General features: G+C 36.6%; 1 protein-coding gene across 1 annotated transcript in view; it reads left to right on the plus strand.

The window, feature by feature from the left end:
- MBNL3 (muscleblind like splicing regulator 3) overlaps positions 1-20,797 on the plus strand; it is a 62,287-nt gene extending 41,490 nt beyond the window's left edge. The window contains exons 3-10 of the mRNA XM_017885384.1: positions 31-32; positions 7,710-7,902; positions 8,980-9,216; positions 13,188-13,338; positions 15,296-15,331; positions 17,714-17,808; positions 18,553-18,626; positions 20,317-20,797. Coding sequence (XP_017740873.1) covers positions 31-32; positions 7,710-7,902; positions 8,980-9,216; positions 13,188-13,338; positions 15,296-15,331; positions 17,714-17,808; positions 18,553-18,609 — 771 coding nt within the window. The 3' untranslated portion in view covers positions 18,610-18,626; positions 20,317-20,797. The remainder of the gene's footprint in view (positions 1-30; positions 33-7,709; positions 7,903-8,979; positions 9,217-13,187; positions 13,339-15,295; positions 15,332-17,713; positions 17,809-18,552; positions 18,627-20,316) is intronic.
- Positions 20,798-21,083: the final 286 nt, after the last annotated feature.

The following is a 21,083-nucleotide window of genomic DNA, read 5'->3' on the forward strand; positions in this document are numbered from 1 at the left end:
AAGGTAGACTTACCCTCAAACTAACATGAGGGGTTTAGGGATGCTCATTTGCATGGTTTCCTTCCAAAACCCTGAGAGGGGTCCTAGCAACGTGTTTAAAATGTGTTTGTAAAATTTGCAAAATATATTTGTGTGTTTCATTCTTAAGGCTCCACTTCCCCACCCAGTGGTCTAAGCTTCAGACCCCACAGATCCTAGATTTGCTCCTCATTGCAATTACTGGTCCAAAGTAGAGTAGTTATTCGGGCCTTTTGCTAATAAGACTGTGTATATCACATAGCTTAAAGCTTCTTTTACGTTAAAACAAAATAAATCCCCTAGCAGTCCCTTTGCTGCTTTGCCCCACCTCTGTTAATAGACACTGTGAAATCTGCTTTTTTCAAAAGTGGAATGAAAATGCTACACTTTTACAGTCAAACAGAGGACACTTGCACATATGATATCTTTTATAGTGCCCAGTTTCTTTGATAGTCACAAATCTCAACATTCTCCCTTTATCATCCTTTATATATTCCCATGAGATAAATTATATGTAACCTCCTCTATTTTGTGTCCTTCTCCTTTGGGGCTGGTTAGCTTGGTTAGTTGGAGCCTGGTGCTAATGAGACCATGGTGGCCTGTGAGCTTCACTGTTGGTGGTCACAGTGTAAGCTACAGCCAGCTACCTTGAGATTGCTTGCTGTTGATCACAAATGAGGTGAAGGCTGGGAGTTTGGTGGGCTCTGTGAAATTTTTTTTTTTTTTTTTACCTGCAGGTTGATATGGCTCAGTAATTTGTCAATGAGAGGAGACCTTATATAAAACCTGTGGTTGCCCCACCACCTGATAATTAAAGTGGTACCCCAAGCTTTTGTAATTTGCCTTAATATCCTGTAATCATTTGTTAAATATTAATTTACACCCTTCTTTCCATAGTCTTATCTCTTGAACCACTCTGAATACCAGTCACATTAGCAATTCATTAATCACCTGGATTATACACGTTGTGAATTACACACTTTGTAATAAAGTTACATATTTTTATCTATAGTATCACTAAATCACTTTTTTTAGAACTCTTAATTAGGTACCTTCTAGTATGGATTTAGCCACTCCAATTTTAAAAATACATACATACATACATACATACACACACACACATATGGGATTCATGTATGTACATATGTACATATGTATGTATAAAATACCCTGTGCTTTTCATACTGTTTGATCTAGCAATTCATATCTTTATCAAAAGACAGTTTAGGACTAGCCATCTGCCTAAAGTCTTCCTCAGCGGAGAGCAAGACTGAGGGTTTATTCAATCTCTTTGCCACCATTTTGAAACTACTTTTACTTCTTTTGCAGTCTGGTTTTAAATTGGGTTGATCTATTTAGTAAATCAAAATTAATTAATGGTTTAGGAATCCCTTTTATTCAATTCAGTAAGTATTTATCGAGCATATATTCTGTGACAGGTATTTAAATGAGTAAAGGGTGGATGAAAAGATGATCAAGAAATAAACTCTACCCTCTAGGAATTCATTATGTAACAAAAGTAAGATGTTGGATGAATATCTTCTGGTCCCCTTAATTTCTGATTTGTACCTGATTCTTCATATTTTTATAGCTTTGGGCCTCTCTTTTTTCCACATAGAATTATCTTTCTATTAGCTATGCAAGGGTCTGTTTTGATTTATGTTGTTTTGATGGTGGTGGTGGTGGTGGTGGTTGTAATTGGTCAGACCCCTGATAATGTTAACTCTTAGCGTGCCTATTTATCTAACTTTCACTGACATCTTCATAAATAGTCTCCAGGTTTCCTGTGGGTTCCTTGCTTTGCTCATCTCTTCCTATTTGTCTCTCAAAAACCTACATTTTGTTTATACCCTTTGTTAAAACTAGATAACCACTTAATTTTTTGAACTACTTTAATGAGGTATGATTGACACACAAAAGCTGCACATGTTCAATGTATGCAATTTGATGACTTTGGAGACAAACAGAGGCTCATGATACCATTACTACAATCCATGCCACAAACTTGATTTTTTAAAAATAATATTTGTTTCCTACTAGAATACTAAAGTTAGTTGAATTGCCATTATTATTACACAGTGGTCACCAACAAATTTTTAGGTCAATTCCTGTTCACCTCCTCGGGAACAATGTCAAAGTTACCCTGCTTATGAAGTGTCAATCATTTGCTTTCTACCTAGGTGATGTGCTGATCTGTGTTTAGGTACTCCTTTATGATTCCTGGCCTGCTGTTGTATTTCTCCTCCCAGCAAATATGGGTAGCTCTGAACCATGACTTGTGTTCTCATTTGTGTTATTCCTTATACCTCTTATACTCACAATCACCTATTGATCTTTCAACTAACCTGCCTGCCTTCAATGCTTCCTCTTACTTGGAGACTTCTCTGATTAATAAGATCAGAAAATCCAGGTCTAGGTGAGGACAATGGTTCACTTTTGACCCTTGAACTTTTTTTTCCTTAGCTCTCTCTAGAGCCACGGTGACTTATTCATTAACAAGTACGATTAGTACTTAAATACCACCGCTATCAGCTTGCATCTGTTTATAAAGTTAACTCTCAATTATTGAGAAACCAATTAACTAGTCTGGAGGTTATGTGGGTCTCCTGCAGCCTGCATTTGGGCCACTTCAGTCCCCATGGAACATTACTCAAGCAGTGTGGAAATGACCAAGCAAATACTGTGAAAGAGAGATTATTCAGTTGTACTCTGTGTGAAAATGAAGTCCGATGGAAACTAACATTATGTATTTCGGTGCATTTTGGGATTATCTAAAGATAGAAATATGCATGATGACCGTAAAAGGAGCTTCTTTTTACATTATATAAATGCTTGCAAATGAGCAATAAAATGCAGATATTATGATGCTAGTAAAATTTAAGAGTGCTATTTTTCTTGTATTAAAATTGGGTCAACAAATTGTTACCAAATGTTTACCCTTCTGTAAAAGAAAATATCTAGTCATTCAACTCCAGACAGAAACTCAGAGATGGAAGGCCCCGATTATTCTGTTGACCTTAGGCCAGGATTTTGAAATTTTTACATTCATCCAACAATAATTGTAACTGATCTTGGATATTTTTGAGGTAACTACAAATAGATCTAGGCTATTGAGGAGACACAAAGATTGATTTGGCATAACATCTAATTTTCATTTCTTTATACTAGCTTGAGAAATAACCTGTTAAGTCACTGTTCCTAAAGTGTGTGTAAACTAGACATTTATTTGAGGCATAGTTTTGCATTGAATTGCATTGCCTCAGAATCCTTTAAGAACAATCTGTGGTGGCTCTTAAAATTTTTACCTTTACAGGATTCCAACTGCTATTTCCTCATTCTTAGTCACTGAGTAGTGATTATTCTAGAAACAAATAGTTAAAAATCCTAATGTTAGTAACTATGTAAAAGAGCATTTTAGTGAATACCTTAGTATTGGTTTACAAAGCCAAACATTTTCAGTTTGTGGAATCTTGCTACAAATACTAAATTCACGTCTATATATATGTATATATTTGGTGCTTTACTCCTGAAAGTGTTGGAGAATTTCATTTTTTGAAATTATTTAGAACCAAGGTCAGTGAACTTTCTTGTGAATGGCTAAATATAAATATTTTACGCTGTGAGGTTCAAGAGGCAAAGTTGAGGGTACTTATATAACAAGAGAGAAAACAAGTATCTACAATTTTTTGTAATACAAGTCTACTAATGAGCACAATGAAATTTGTAGATGGACACTGGAATAAGAGTTTCCTATAATTTTCATGTTTCACTAAATATTATTTTCTTATTTTTTTCAATCATTTAAAACTGTAAAAAACATTCTCAGATTGCTGGCCATACAAAAACACGGGCAGGCTGAATTTGGCCTATGGGCCCTAGTTTGCAGAGTCTTACTCTAGAACAGAGATTCTTAACCAGTAAGTAGTTCATAACCCCACACCAGGGGTGAATGTCGTGGGGTCCTTGAACTTGCTGAGATCACAAGCAACATTTTTTGCATACATGAATTTTTCTGTGGACAGAGCCTGCAGTCTTCATCTGACTCTTGGAGAAGTCCTGGACTCAAAAAAGATTAGAAGCCACTGTTCTCTAGATATTTCATTAATTTTTAGGACACATTTCCTGAGTGCCCGATAGTTCCTAAGCACTCTGCAAGTCACTGGGAACTCATGGGAATTTCTACTGTCGGAGCTAATACTGCTAGAGACATCGGGATAAATAGTTGTCAGGTGATCTTATTCATAAAGCTTGTTGTCGCCACCATTCTTGCTGGTTGACAAGACTCAGAAAGATGAAAATTTACACCTGGTTATGGGAGGGACAGCCGTCTCTTTTCAAGTGTTTAGTAAATAATTTAGGTTGGAATTTAAATATCTGAAACATTTGAGTGTTCAGACCATTTCAAGCTGTAAAGATAAATCAGAGTCAGCGTATTTAAAACCTTTTCCTTTACAATAAAAATTAACCCACAGATAGGTTCATGTTAGCTCAACTGACATCAAGGGCTGAGATATATGTAGAGACAGGATTAAAGTTGTTTATTAAAGCTGAGCTTGTGAGCTTGCAGGCTGCTTGACTTAACCCATGGCTGTTAGTCAATGCTAAGCCCTTGAATGTTCAAATTCATGAAATGGAGTAGTTACCCTGGGGCAGAGGTGGTGGTGAGAAAACAGAAATGTCCAACTGAAAATAAATAAGCCACTCAGGAGTTCCTGCCTCTGCCCCAGTATTGACAATGGAATAGCTTGCTTCTTCTCAATAAACAGTGTTATAGAATGCATTTCATACTCAAGGAGGAAATAGTTATAAGCGCTAGGATACTAGTTTTAAGATCTAAAGATAGCATAGTTTGTGATGAAACTTTAGAAAAATCTAAATACTTGCAGCAAGCCCTTTACATTTTATATGTAGACTAAGCATTAATGTATAGCTTTTTTTCCATACACTTGGAGCATATAACAAACCTAAGAAAGCTTAAAAGTAATCCAAAGAAAGCAGAATTTAGCTAGGAGAATTTCCCTGGTGAGTCACCCCAAAAAAGAAAAGAAAAAATTACGGAAGTAAAAAGCTACCATAAACGGAAAGCATTGCTTACACATACATTAGGCTTCATTAGGCCTTTAATATTATTAATTGATCAGCATTATTAGTGATTAATAACTTTTTAATCTGGAAAATTCACCCACCTCCCAAGTCTGTCTTCAGTTTAAAAAATTAAATACAGATTGCAATATGGTCCTGCCTCATTTTTGTAAAAGGCAAAAGCACCCCTCATGCGCAGGAGGAATGAGCTGGTGGCGTTCAGTGAGAAAATTCTACCCATATAAAGTCAGAGAACAACAAAAGTCAATGTGCAAGAGCCACTTATCAGTCCACACAAGTGCTTCAAAATGGAGTTTCTTCTCCCACACTAGAAGATTTCTGGGTGATCTTTGAGACAAACTATGAAGTCATACCATCGCCGCATAAAGGTCCTGTCGTATTGCTGAAGCATGCCTGGGTGGCCTGACTTTCAAAGATCTTTCCCTTCTCCATGATATAAGCACACTGGCTCAACAATCACAGCTAGCCTTCCTGAACTTCCAACATCCATTCCATGACAAGTATCCATGTTCCCTGGCAAGTACTATTATATCATAAGACGCCTAGTTAGAGTCCACGACCCTTGGCTTATTTGCCCACAGACCTTTTAGAGTCTTTCTCCTTGACCTATACCATCAATCTTTCCCTGCCTGGGGCGTTCCCCCTTTCCACCTTAAGGCTCTTAGCAACCATGGCCTTTTCTTACTCACCCTCATGAGTCTCCGCCAGTTTTTCTTTGGCGCCAAAGTCTTCCATGGCTCTTCCCTAATGTCACCAATCAGCTAATTTGATAAACTCATTCTGAAGGTAGAATGGCTAATGGGGGAGTGCCGTCCTCTCTAAGCTGAATATGATTTATAACAGGGTCCTTCCTTGAAATGCTGGGTGGTGACAATTTCAAGTCTGTGTGGGGGGTGGAGGCAAAGAGTATAACATTTGGCCCCTCACTTTATATTCCACAATTTGGTATTTAGACTTGTTTCTATTAATGTTGACCTTAGCAGGTATGGGCACAGTTTGGCAAAATGCAACAGATTTTGGGTTCTTTTTAACATGAAAAAATTTTATAAAGCCAAAAGGAACACATGTAGTATTAGTAAATACACAGTGGAAGACACCACCAGTATTTCACATAACTACCTTATAGATCATATATTAGAAATTACTACATTTTAGTCATGGATTTGCTTATTCTTTCCATTAACTTTTAAAATGTCATTGAGTATATCTGTCAACCAGTCCCATTCACTAAGTGTTTGGGTACTATAGGGGAGATGGAGAACTTGATCAAAAGGAATAAGACTACGTTGAAAGAAAAGATCCCCGGCACATGATGGGCAAAACTGGAAAAAACAGCAAAGTGATAAATAATGGTTTGTGACAGATAATAAAGGAATATACATAATCAAAACTTTTTGAGTCCCAGGGATCTTTGAAAATAGAAAAAACAGTAATAGCCTTCGTCTGCATTTCTGAGGCCTTTTTTTGTATATTTTTTACAAGGTTTACACTTAGTTTGGTAATACCATATAAGTCCTGGTTATGCTTAATCTCTTCCTCTTCGTGCCTAAACAAGGGATCTTGTAGCATTTCCTAGTGCCTTTCTTTTGAACTATGAAATATCAATCTGGCCCCTAGATAAAGATCAAGGCTAGGCAAGTCAGATTAGCTTGTGAAACAGGACTCTAGGATGATAAACAGTAAACAATAATTTCTTCGGTCACACTTAAAAATAACTTAAAAGAGCGTATATTGAGTGTTTTTGAACACAAAGGAATGATAAATGCTTGGAAGGTTAGGTATCCTTTACCCATGATGTGATGTTCATATAGTATAGCCATGTTATCAAATATCTCAGGTACCCATAAATAATAGAATTTACTACTATGTACACATAAAAATTAAAAAAATTAAACAGGAACCTCCTAATTTAAAAATAACAAAATATAATGGACAATAGTAAACTCATTTTAGGTAAGACATTAAAGCATCACTTTTTCTAATTTATCCCTTTCTTCTTGCAACTCCTTGCTGTGTATCATAATGTCCCAGCGGGCCAGGAGACAGAAGCACAGCCAGTATTTGGTAGTACCAGTGGGGCCTGGTGGTAGCAACAGACAGCCTTACAGCCAAGCAGTATTGATTGCCGGAAGAGAAGGAGGAAAGGAAAGGGACTTGATGCAAAGGGCCATGCCCTGTGTAAGGAAAACAAAGAAGATTGTTCCATATGTGTAGCATGCATATGGGTGACAGGTGGCTTTTTAGGAAAAAAGAAAGAGTTGCGAGGAAAACCACATTTGGTACAGAGACGCAGCACATGGAATTTAATTTGGCTAATTCGCTGACTGTTTAAAGTCATGTGGCTTAAATTTTATCAGCCTTTACCCAATAAACTTATTTACCTTAAAGAGATTTGTTGGTTAAAAGCAACTCCTCTATGGGAAATTAGTAAAGAGGCTAAAAACATGGGGTAAATTGTTGAAGAAACAATGTAAATTTTGATGTGCGTAAGGTAATCTTGAATGTTTCTGAAAGAATGCCTCTTGTGTAATGACAGGAAGGAGAGCTGTTTACCTCTACATCTTTTTTTTTCTCTTTTAAACATACAGGGTTTCTTTTCCTATGACTCCATCACTTCCACCTAATCCTCCCATGGCTTTCAATCCTTACATACCACATCCTGGGATGAGCCTCGTTCCTGCAGAACTTGTACCAAATACACCTGTTCTGATTCCTGGAAACCCACCTCTTGCAATGCCAGGAGCTGTTGGCCCAAAACTGATGCGTTCAGATAAACTGGAGGTATTTGTGAAGATATATATAAATACCTGTAGAATAGATATTAACCTTACACATAAAGCAGTATTCTCAGAGCCCAATGTGTTGTGTTTTAAATAAGAGAACCCAAATTTCTTAGCTTATAGGGTATAACCTCAGAAAAATGTTAAACATTTTACTACTGCAATCATACCTTGTTATAAAGTGCATTGATTCAGCTGTATGGTGGGTCAAACAATATGTTAAGTGTACTTAGCCATAGACTGTGTGATGGTGCAGGAAGCCTCTGTGGGAATGTTCCTTTTACCTAGGCTCCAGCTTTCAGAAACAGATTATTGTATTTGTTAATGAGTCTCTACTTGCTAGAATAATCAAAGTGGGAAAAAAGTAGACAATATAACTCTCTATGATTGCAGAATGTAAAGCTATATGAATAAAGAAAGTAAATTAGTCTCATAGTGCCTCAACTTTTTTCTCCATTTTGAGAGTGATGTGCTAGGCAATAAATACCCCCGATGCCTAAGAAAAGAAAATCTGAAAGAAATTTCAAACAACTTTTGATTTATTGAAGTCCTTCATTCTTCTCTTGTTATTATTTGTACATTGAAATAGCTAGTCTTTTCCTTATCAAGTCAGCTCCATTTGCAGCCCCTTAAATGTCTAGTAATGTATTGTAATAGAATCTGATTGTACATATAACTCAGTTGTGGTTCACAAGTTGACTTTGGAAAACCAGTGCATTACAGTGCGATAAAGACTCATCTTGGACTTAAATAAACACTAATTATGCTTAGGGCTGTATATTAATTGGAGAATTAAAACTGGTTTTCAGTAATACTTTTTTAAAGCATTTTTATTTTAATGTAAGGACAACCTCCCTTTGTGGAGAATAGAATTTTTTTCTGGGAATAGAAATTCTGTCTGTTTATATCTCATAGTGAATATGGCTTTACATTATTCTTTATCTTTTTAGATTTGTTCATAAATAATATATTCAATGTATGTATAATTACTGTTACATTCGCTAGCAAAATAAATAAAAGCCTGTCAGCTTCCAGTCATCAGTGTGATGCGTGTGTATGTGCATGTGTGTGTTCTAAGGTTTGCCGAGAATTTCAGCGTGGAAATTGTACCCGTGGGGAGAATGATTGCCGCTATGCTCACCCTACTGATGCTTCCATGATTGAAGCGAGTGATAATACTGTGACAATCTGCATGGATTACATCAAAGGTCGATGCTCGCGGGAGAAATGCAAGTACTTTCATCCTCCTGCACACTTACAAGCCAAACTCAAGGCAGCTCATCACCAGATGAACCATTCAGCTGCCTCTGCCATGGTAAGAAAAGGCCTGTACTTCTGGCCTGTTTCAGAGTAAATGCTTTGTATATTCCTCAATTTGTCTAATATCCTGTAACCATAATCATGGATAGTCATGAGTAGACCTTAATATGAAGAGTCAAGGTTATAAGCTGGAAAAGAAAGAACCTATTTATTCTACTTTATTTACTAAGATTTTCTAAAGATAATTATTTAAAAGCCTTACTAATGCTTTTAACCTACTGTGCTCTTTCTCCGATTTTCAGAGTTAAGTGTAAACTATATAATTTAAACAGTAAGTTATTTTTTAGTGCTTTTATAGTTTCACTACCCTCAATATCCTAGAGAGGCAGAAAGTTGCCTCTGCTCTGTGAGCCACTTTCATGGGCACTTTGCTACTAACATCCTTAATACCTTTCAAAAACAGAGCACTTAAAAGATAGGATATTAAGTAGGCTGTAATTTCCTAAAGGTTAAGGCCACTTTTCCTCTCTAGAGGCATAATATCAAGGACAGCAGCCTGCTTAGTCTGGGGGAAAATTTCTACATGGTTGGGAGCAGAGGCCTGACTTTGGTATTTTGTTGTTGTCGTCGTTGTTGTTGTTTGGGGGGGGGGTGTTTTTTGTTGTTGTTTGTTTTGAGACAGAGTCTCACTCTGTTGCCTAGGCTAGAATGCAGTGGCATGATCTCGGTTCACTGTAACCTCTACCTCCCAGGTTCAAGCAATTCTCTAGCCTTAGCCTCCTGAGTAGCTGGGACTAGAGGCGTGCACCACTACTTCTGGCTAATTTTTGTATTTTTTATAGAGACTGGGTTTCATCATGTTGGCCAGGCTGGTCTTGAACTCCTGATCTCAGGTGATCCTCCTGCCTCAGCCTCCCAAAGTGCTGGGATTATAGGCATGAGCCACCATGCACAGCCCAGAGGCCTGACTTTTAAGTTGCTGTAGAAAGCCAGTTTTGGGGGAATAGTGCTGCTTAGTAACACTGAAAGATAGGAAGCAGGAAAAATATTTGTGTAACACTGTAGTGCGATCAGTGAGAACCAGGAATTCTTATGACTTAAGTTTGCCACAGCTGTCCATTGTTTTGATGTGCTGCTTGCTATGTCTTTCTTTTTCTACCTGGACCTTTCCTTGTGTAATAAGGCATAACAGCTCCAATAAAGGACAAAACCCGCAGGAAACCTCATGTTCCCTGGGTGTGGAAAAAGCACTGACTTGACCCTGAAGCCCAGGAGATGCACTGTAGCTAAATCTCCTCACAAACATTCATAGTTTGGACTCCCATGACAGAGACTTTGCCTATTCACAACACAGAGACACTTATTTTCAAACATCCCTATTAAGAAGGTTTTCCTCATACTGAGTTGAAATTTATCTTGCTGCAACTGGAACTTCACGAAAGAAGTCAGTCCCTATTCCAAGAAGGACTCTCATGTCTCCTCTCTAAGCCAAATACTGCAGATTTCTCCCACTTTTCCTAGTAGTTTGTGGTTTCAAGGACACAGTACCATTTTCAGACTGGCTCCACTTTTTTTCAGAGCTGAACTCATCACATCATGAAGGATCTGAGCACCAAAGTAGAACAAACTTACTTTCTCCCTTGATCTGAACAACATAATCTGTTAATTAATGTTAAAAAAGACTTTACCAAATTCTTTTTGTCTTAAATGCTTTTGAATGGGAGAATTATAAGCTATGAAAATAGCTTCATATGCATCTGTCCATTTCTGATTATTTGAGTGTGTTTGATAGAATGCATAGGTTGTAAGTCAGCCTCAAATTTCCATTTAGAGAGCTAAATATTATATCGTAGGCCTTCAATTGTTACTTGTGAATATCAATATAAAATTCCCTTTTAAGTAACTGATCACATCAGGGTCTTAGCAGTGAGATCAAGTTGGCCCATAGGAATTTGATAGAGGTAAGATTAAATAAATAAGGGCTTCATGAAGAACTTCAAGCTTTTATATTTTAAGGATTCATAGTGGACATGCTTTGCAAAAGAGACATTTTACCTTGTTCATGTATATAGCTCAGGTTAAATTCACAGAAAGCAGCTTGTAAAAATAAAAAAAAAAAAAAAAGAAGACATAAAGGGTTGATACTTAGTTCATCCACAGTCTCACACTTCTTCGGCAGGTTTATGAATTTAGTAGTACAATCACCACCCAATTGGAACTGGGCACTGACCCATCAGGATAAACCCCAGCCATAAACAAGTAGTACTGCTTTACCAGCGTCTGCCTGTTGAATGCTCATCTAGGTTTCACCCCAATTTATAGTTTACTAGGGAACATAACTGTGGTTCTGATTATCATACCATGCTGCCAGCTTTCAAGAGAAAGGGACACTCCCCATTTATACCAAAGGGAAATCTTTTTAACAACCAGATAAGTAAGTCTTCTGTCTTAGTTAAAATGTTCAGCAAAACCATTTTCTCCCAATGGTGACAAAAAGCATTCGAAATGATAGATTTTGTTTCATGGTTTATGATTTTAGTCCTGACCTTTGCCATCTGGTCTGCTGGGATAAATTTGGAAATTTTGTAGCTCTAAAGCTACTCAGTTTATTTTATCTCACTCTTCTAGCATGCTTTTCTTTATTTAGATGAAATGAAAAGCAGCTCTTGTCACAATGTGTGTACTGACAGCAGAGTTCCCAAAAGAAAATAGAGATACCTTGAGACCTTTGTTATCCACAGGAACGGGGTCATGGCATTACCCTTTTGGACACATGGTAGGATAGTTACTCAACACAAGCATTCCTGTTTCCTTAAGAATTTGGAGGATACCTAATTGTTGTTGCTGGGACATGTTTTTTAAGTAACATGCAATTTGCTGAGAAAAAAAATGTGAAGTAGTGTTAAACTTCTCCAAAGAATCTGATCGGGGCAAGTTTGACTGAGTATTGTAAGCACAGTGGGATTTTGAAAGAACTGTAGACATGAAAGGATGGTTTAAAAATGCTAATAGGTTTTAGAATTAAACCTTACAAGAACTTAACAAAGCAAATGGTACATACCGAAATGCACAGCAAGCCTCTATAAATAAGAACTGCATATATTTTGCTAGCTATCTACATAGTACCTGGGTGAGGTAGGTGGTGGGGAGGAAATATTCATTTGCTTTTCCTTACCTGTTAGTTAGGAAATATATAGTTATTGGATTTGAACCTGAAGTCTTTGTATAAATTGGATTTTATTTTATGGGGTGACAGTGTCAGACTCTGATCTACCAACATCTGTTTTATCACCTATATGCCATTTATGTCCTAGATTTGTATCGGAGTTTTAACAGGCAGGAATCTCTTTCCTGCTATCTGTTGCTTCTGCTAATCTCATTTTTATAGATTCACAGATGAGTATCCCTGAGATATTAATTATAAATGATTGTTTACTGTAGTAGCTTTGTGTCACATCCTGCCCAAATGAGGTCTAAATTAGTGAAGGTGAAAACCTTTTTTTTTTTGCATTTTTTTCTGTTTTGGACTACTGCTCATGTAGTGGACTACCTTTTTTTTCTTTTCTTAAGACAGGCTCTTGCTCTGTCACTCAGGCTGGAGTGCAGTGGTGTGGTCTCAGCTACTGCAGTCTTGATCTCCTGGGCTCAAGCAATCCTCCCACCTCAGCCTCCCAAGTAGCTGGGACCACAGGCATGCACCACCATGCCTGGCTAATTTTTCTATTTTTTTAGAGATGGAGTTTTGCCATATTGCCCAGGCTGGTCTCAAACTCCTAAGCTCAAACAATCTGCTGGTCTCAGCCTCCCAAAGTGCTGGGATTACAGGCATGAGCCACTGCACACGGTCGTGAACCCCCTTATCTCTGTAGCTGGTTACCTTGCTGTGGGGCCACTGCTTATCCAGTGTCTTGCCCGATGGATACCCTTACGGAGGATTCCCAGGAAATACCTTATATAACTGGTGCTTGCTTGGTTTGAGTACATTTGTTACTTTCTCTAGTACTAGTACCATCTCTCCCTCCACAGGCCCTGCAGCCTGGTACACTGCAACTGATACCAAAGAGATCAGCACTGGAAAAGCCCAGTGGTGCCACCCCGGTCTTTAATCCCACTGTTTTCCACTGCCAACAGGCTCTGACTAACCTGCAGCTCCCACAGCCGGCATTTATCCCTGCAGGTGAGAACACAGCTCTGGGCACTGCAGCGAGTTTGGTGATGTTGTGAATGTATACAATGCAAAGCAGCTTTCAAAGAGCTTTATAGGAGGACATGTATTTTGATTAAAAACAAAACAAGGAAGTTATGCTTATCTGCTAGTATCTAGAACTACTTGTTTTTCTATAAGACATGAAAATTCATGGTTTGAAATCAAACTAGGAAAAGGTATCAACATTTTCTTTTAGCATTTCTTGGTTTTGCTTATGATTAATTCACTTGGTTCAGTCTCAAACTAATTCCTTGACTCTCAGGTATCACTGTCACAGACAATAGAGTGTTGTTGGAAAAAAAAAAAAAGGAAAAAACTCCCAGCTTCGATATTATGGAAATGCGTTGTCAATATATCTTTGATATGCCAAAGGTAGTTAAAATAAAACTACCCTTAAATGCATAATATAGTATAATATAGATTAAACAGATAGTTTTAGCCTGTAACTCTTGAATCAGTTAATATAAAATACATAGCAGTTTATCTTTTCTGACATTTTGCAGCATATTTTGTTATCTCCTACATTCAGCTATATTTAATAGCCTATTTTACACCAAGTTGAATAGAAAATATTAAGCCAGAAATTTGTTCAATTAGATATCATATACTGGGGGGAAAATAATTTTCTTCCAGTGGTTTAGTAGTTAAAGAATGAGCATATAGTCTCTTAAGAATAAATTGAAAATTCTAACCATTGAGAGTACAGCATTTTTTTTTCTTTTTTTTTTTTTGACAGAATGCTAAATGCCCAAGATTGGAAACTATTTTTAAATGAAAATAACATATGTTTTAAAAAAATTTAGAAATCCTTGTTAATACCCAGACTTGAGAAAACTTATTGGTTAATTAGTAAATTAATCAGTTAATTAATTTTGAAAGGTACCGTAAAACACCAGTCTTTAATTACTAGCCACAGCAGTCCTTCATGCCATCATTTAAATTATACAATTTATATACATTTATATGATAGTTTCTGAGAGGAAATAAGGAATTCTTCAGCACTTTCTTACATCCCTTATGATAAGTAACCACTGATATCTAATAATTTAGATATTTTCTCCCAACTTAAGAAGAAAACACATAATGTCTACAGAGTAAAAGAGAAAACCAGTATGAGTTGACATGACTTTATTCCTAGCATTTTTTTTTCTTCAAAAATTGTGGTAATTTACCTACACGTTAGATCACTCTACCTTGGCTACTTCCAATTTGTATTATAGCTATGGAATGAATTCAGTAGCCCTGGAAGTCTAGTCAAGGTAGTTGAATATAATAAAATTTATGCTGTTCATCTTAGGTTTTCTTAATACTACAGTTACTTTGTTTCCAAGTTTAAATTGTTTGCAAGATTTGGCCAACATGAAATCTAGTTTCATAAGCAAAAATTTCAGAAAAAATCCCTTCCAGATTAGTAGCAACATAAAAAGCCTGTCCAGCTAAGAGGTTTCCCTTAATGGAACCTGTTTGCCATATATTTATAGTCGAGTCCTATTGACTATGAGACAGTGGAGGAGACAGTGTTAACAGATTAATACTCTAAATAGAAATACAGACACCAGATACAAGATTCTGGAGCATATTTAGAAAATGATATGTGTAATAAATTAAAATTCTCCTCCTTATTATAAAAATTATTTAGGATGTATTTGTCCACAATAAATATGTAATTTAAGTGAGTTAATTCTTTTAAAGAAAAATTATAGCTCATTTTGTACCTCAGAATCCAAGAATTATTTTGATTACCTGGGTTTGTGACCTTAGAGCTAATCTGTAATTGTAAACATGAGAGATTGTTGGACTTGCATGTGCTGAGTAATTGATATTGCAAAGAAATAATCTTTCTGTTAAAATGTATTTCTATCAGTAAATCCTTAATAATCAAATATCTCTTTTATTTACTTTCCACGCTTTTCTGCATGGTGTACAGGGCCAATACTGTGCATGGCACCAGCTTCAAATATTGGTAGGTTTTCTACAAAAATTATCAACATTTTCTAATCTGAAAAAATGTGTTTTTCTGTTGTGACTATGAAAGATGAATGACTGAAAGATGTGGCTGGAAATTTTCTGAGTGTGTTAAGGTTTAACATGGTGCTTTCTGTTTTATGTCTTTGTAGCATCAAAATAGTCCTACTTTCTCAAGTCCTAGTTGGTTGCCACTGTGGTCAAATGCTGGCCCTGTCATTTCTCTATTTCTACCCTAATAATAGCAACTGAAATATTTAAAGTTTCTTTTTCAATATTTGAAACTAGCCAGACTGGGCAGTTTTGTTCTTTGCTTAACATGTATTATTTAAAAATTGTAAAATACTTAAAATGTATAACTTGTAAAGTACAATGAAACAATTCCTCCCTGAAAAAGTTATCTATACAACTTAAAGCATTCAATGTTCCCATGTTGCCAGAGGATGAGTTCAGCAAAGCCAGAGGATTCTGCAGTGTTGTGTAATAAATCCTGTAGTGTTCTAGCCTGAGGCACCATTGGCATAGAAGCTAGGCACAACAGAATCATTTCAAAATGACTCTTTGGGTGTTATGTGATTTTTAACAAGCAGTTGCACACAGATCCTTTCGTTAGCCACTAACACAATATGATAGCCATCTCTAACCCATTTTATACAGCCCTAATACTGAAGATCATGAGGAAGGAGTGGGGAGTTCACAGCTCCTACAGTCCTCATGGGCACAAGGAACAGACCAGGAGAAAATAGCTCTGTTCTATGCAAGGAGAAATGATCCCACCCCGTCCCACTCTACCATCTCACATCAATCCAGGCTATCCCATCCCTTTTGAGAGTTGGCAACAAATTGACCTTTATCACCTTGGTGGACCAGAGTAGATGCAGAGCCCCAAAAGCACTACTAACAGGCTTCTTGAGAATAAAGTTCAAAATGACAACCACATGGTATCAGCACTCACTAACATAGCGAGATCTAAACCCTGGCAATGGAGGTGAGGACCCTGTTAGGGAGGGTTTGACTGTCTTCTGTAGGAATTAATAAACACTTCCATTAATACCAACAGGAGCACAATATGTATACATTGTAATCATAATGTGTACAATCAGAACAGACTTCTGCAAGTTTGAGAAATGTGTCTTTGCCTTCATATTTTGTGACAGTTTCTTGAAGATGCTCTCTTGTCCTTTCACCTTTAGAGCTTTGCTTAGGAATGCAAATTGCATTCTTTAGTGGGTCTGCTTCCTGTAAATTGCTGCACTCCCAAATGGAAAACAAGAGTGTTTTTAGAATTGGCATGTAAGACAACAGGGATGACTCTAGGTAATGGGTAACTAGAGATAAGTGGAAGGGATAACTATGGAGTTTTTGTTAATCACCATTTGGGGTACATTTTCGGTTTCTATGGTATTGCACATGTTAATTTTTCCCTGGCCATTCATTTTCTCTGTAGACTTTCAGAAAATCTGAATTCAATCGATGTAGACATGATAAATTATTACATATGTGTGCTTGCCATTCACACATTGCCATTCACACATTAATTCCCTGGTTTGGTTTCTGAAATGAGCTAGACATCAGAAAGCACCCAAAACACTTTCTAAAAGAGATAGGAACTAGAAAAGGCAAAGATAAAACATCCTGCAAGAGATTTCACAGCTGCTAACTATTGTAGCTATAATAGTTGCTATGAAGACAAGATTTACTCTGAAGTACTCCATGTATTTGTTTGATAAATGGCCAAAGTTTCCCAGGAGTTTGCCAGAGGTGTACTTAAAAACCTGCATGCATAGTTCACGTATTCTTCATATCTGCCCCCCTACCACACACCAACCAGTCTACCTACCATGTCTTTGCATGCAGATCGGGTAAGTATACATATAACTGTCCATTTGCACCTGCAGATCTAGTGACGGCATTCATGTCCATAAGTCAGTGAACCTAAATTCCAATTTATGATTCCTTAATTCCATTTTGAATGCGCAATCCAGTTACTTGTCTGCTTAACTAGCTTCAGATAGATAGCTCTTGTAACATTGGATTTTTGTTTTCATATGCATTCATTATAGCCCCTTCTGAAAATTTAGCCTTTTGAGTAAACTGCAATGGGATTCTGCTCGAAACCTTACTAAATATTGAGAATGGTTCCATTTTCCATATTGGTAACTATAATTGGCTTTCCCCTTTTCTCTTTTTAATTTTCCCCCTTCCATGCTGTGTTGCTTTGCACTGACTGTGATTGCATGAACACCCTGATGTATTCGTCATTATGATGTCACATGGCTTGCTGCTGTGATACCTACCACACCTCATTCCATCGTAAATGTCATGGTTGCATAAATCCTCTACCCTCCTGTATGTTGCTTCTATGGTTTTCAACTGAAAGTGCCCATGATGCACGGTGCTACACCTACCACTGTGTCTGCAGCAACAACACCTGCCACCAGCGTTCCCTTCGCTGCACCAACTACAGGCAATCAGGTTTGGCCATTTATTTCAGCTGTTCAGATAGAGATAACTACAATGTTTTGGTAATGCACAGTATATGCTTTTTGGATTGGTGAGATTCTATGTGTTTCTTAAGCCATTGTTACATTTAGAATTTTTATTTTTGTGTATATTCTAGAGTGCTATATGTGCTTTGCTGTTCATCTCAAGATGAATCAGAGGAGTTTTGCTCATTTTTAATTGGTTACCAGATGTTGCTCTTGATATTCTATATTTAATTACTGGTAACACACCAATCCTCAAATGTATATACTTAATATTACTTAAATGCTTCCTCATTGGTCAAGAGAATTTATTTTACTGCCATTTTTAATTATTGTGTTTAAACTTTGGCTTAGTACAGTCATCACCTTTACCTTCAGATCCACTGGAGAGAAAACAAAATATCACATTTTTTTCCAAGACATGGATATCTTTATCATTTCCCAGTGATTGTATCAGAAGTTCCTTCTCATATGGACATTAGATGTGCTTGTCGTTTTGATTTTTATTTGCTTTAGGTATTTCTTGGCAGAGTTCACAAGGCAAATTATAAGTTTGGGGGGAGTCTTGAAATTATAAGGAGATATGTATGATAATTATTGTATAATATTAGGGCCATTTTGCTTTATTAAAGTGGGAACCATGCTTATAGACGAAAAGTTCCACATATATAACAACATAAACAGAATTCTCTCAAGAAACCATTTTAATCTAAAATCTTTTTTACTACTATAGATACCCCAATTATCAATAGATGAACTGAATAGCAGCATGTTTGTTTCACAGATGTAGAAGTTCCCAGTAGAACAGTAAGTTTCTTTAAGTATTAATATAAATAATATTTATAGGCTACATATTTTATTTACACAATTACACTTGCTAAAAGGCTTTGGTAAGTATTTTCATTCATAGACATTGCTTGTGACATAGAGCTTGATTTACACATTATAAATTTTCCAAATTGAAATGTGAGCGCAAATATGCAGTATCTTTTATATGGCAGTGACAGCTGGTACTGTATTTTCTCAATGAGCTAACACATTCTTAAATGTTTTCCTGTTATTAAAGGAATATATGATTTGTTAGACAGAGGCACAGATTACTTTTGAATTGTAATTCTTTAACCACTTTATAGCTTCATTATTTTTGGAGATCAAACAAGAATTTTCAGAATTTGACTGATAGGATTATGTTAAACACAGTAAGCACTATGCCTCTCGTGTGACATTGTATTGAATTTTGAGTGACATAGTTTAGTAACTGAGTCATTATTTTCATTCCAATCATGTCTCTTTTTTAAAAGTTTTGTTGTTGTGGGATTTTTCTTTTTCTCCTTCACCTTCAATCTCCTCTTTGCCTGGTGCCCATCATGGCACACACTTCATTTGAGCAATCATTCACTTAAGAACATGTGACTTCTGAAGCCACTTAAGACTCCTAGGTATTTTAATTAATTCTAGGGACTAACTAAAATAGTGTACCAACTCTGAATTACATACCTTCGTCATTGAAAGTTTGAAGTTCTCACACCTGGTGTGTTTCATTTGGTGGAAGGAGGCAGCAGTTCTGTTCCCTAGTTAACTAGTTCCCCAGATCCCAGCTAGCCCTTCTTTCCTGCTGAGGACACACAGGCTTAGAACACTAAGTGTTCTGGACAGAGCAGATAGCCAACTGGACATTTAATAAATAGGTCCCCTCAATCATAAGGAAGGATTTTAAAAGGCACCTTTGAGCACATGGGATAACTGAAGGAGCTATAAATTGTAATTGTTTGCAGGGGTGTCATTTGGGATAGTGGCAACTTGGGAATAGCACTAAACATGATAATGTAGGTTTTGCCAACACTTGTCCAACTTTCATGGGCTGCTTTACATCAAGGTAAACAAAAGTTGTCAAATTAACTTTCCAACAGAGCATGTTTGGGAAGAGTGATTCCTTCTTGCTTGATTTCGTTAGAAAATGTAGAGGTATTTGGCAGAACATAATCACTTCAATACGTAATAGGTGCTGAAAATTTCTCTAAAATTCCAAAATGTAATTTTGTACAATACAATACCCAGATTTCACAGGAAGGCTATTTCTACATGGCTCTAAAACATTCAGAAAAAAAGTTGAAAGTGTATTTAATATTTGCATATTTCAAAATGTTCAGTATCAAACATGTTTTCTCAGTACATGCCAGTTGAAAGGTGGACACATGGGTGTACGCTCAACAAAAAGTATTGGCATTGAGTAGATAAATAATGCCTTAAACATTGGAGTGCATCTCTGTTAGGACAGTTCTCTACATTAGCACTCAAAGGGTATCATAGACTATCATAGATACATGGTTCTTTGATGATCATTCTCAAAAGCCCCATTTCAATATGAAATTCAGATTGGGGATATTTTGGCACTGTTAACAGAACTGGAACAAGACCCACCACACTCTCCTGACTCTTCATTCAATAACCTTTCAATATTTCTCACCCTTTCTTTCTTTTTTTTTTTCCATTTCAGCTGAAATTCTGAACAGCAGAGTTATGGAGTATCAGAATCTTTCCATGGAAACCTCCATATGGCCTTTCTATATATTTTCTCGTATGTCTTATTCTACCAACACAACAATAAGCGTGTTGCAGTCAATGTATTAAGCAAAGCAAACCTGCCAGCCAGCAAATTCAGATAAAAAATAAAGCATTAAAAATCAATGGAGATGTTAAAACAACACAATAGAAAACTAGTAACTACCATCCATGCTATTTGAATTATCAAGCAGAACATGACCATAAAATTTGGTAACTTGTTACATTACTCTTTGTGATTTTCTAATAACCATGCTAAGTGTATTTCCACAGTGAGCTGTTGGCTTACTATATACATTCTTGGTGGATAAATTGTTCATCTGTTTTTGAGTGTTACCTTACTATTTTGTTTACAAGATAGTCTATTGGTTTGATTCAGGATGTAACAAATATATTCAGTACTATTTCTTGTATTGTGTTGTGCTGTGTTAGGTTTTTACATACTGTAGTGTTTTGCCGTATATGTGTGGTGTTTGATTTCGACTAAAGTGTTATTAGTGGGGAACAGAACTATATGTGCTTAAAACCATGACAGGTTCATGCAAATATGCTCTCTTTCTTTAGAATATTTCTGTAGGTTTCTTGGGACTGACATTTAAAATGCCTCACTTTTGAATGTGCACAAAACCTGTTCATTAACATGCATGTGTATAATTTGTACCTGCAGATCTGATGTTGCATAATACAATCAAATTGCTAGAT

Source organism: Rhinopithecus bieti, unplaced genomic scaffold (assembly GCF_001698545.2).
Source record: "Rhinopithecus bieti isolate Rb0 unplaced genomic scaffold, ASM169854v2 scaffold_15353, whole genome shotgun sequence".
Taxonomy (NCBI): Eukaryota; Metazoa; Chordata; class Mammalia; order Primates; family Cercopithecidae; genus Rhinopithecus; species Rhinopithecus bieti.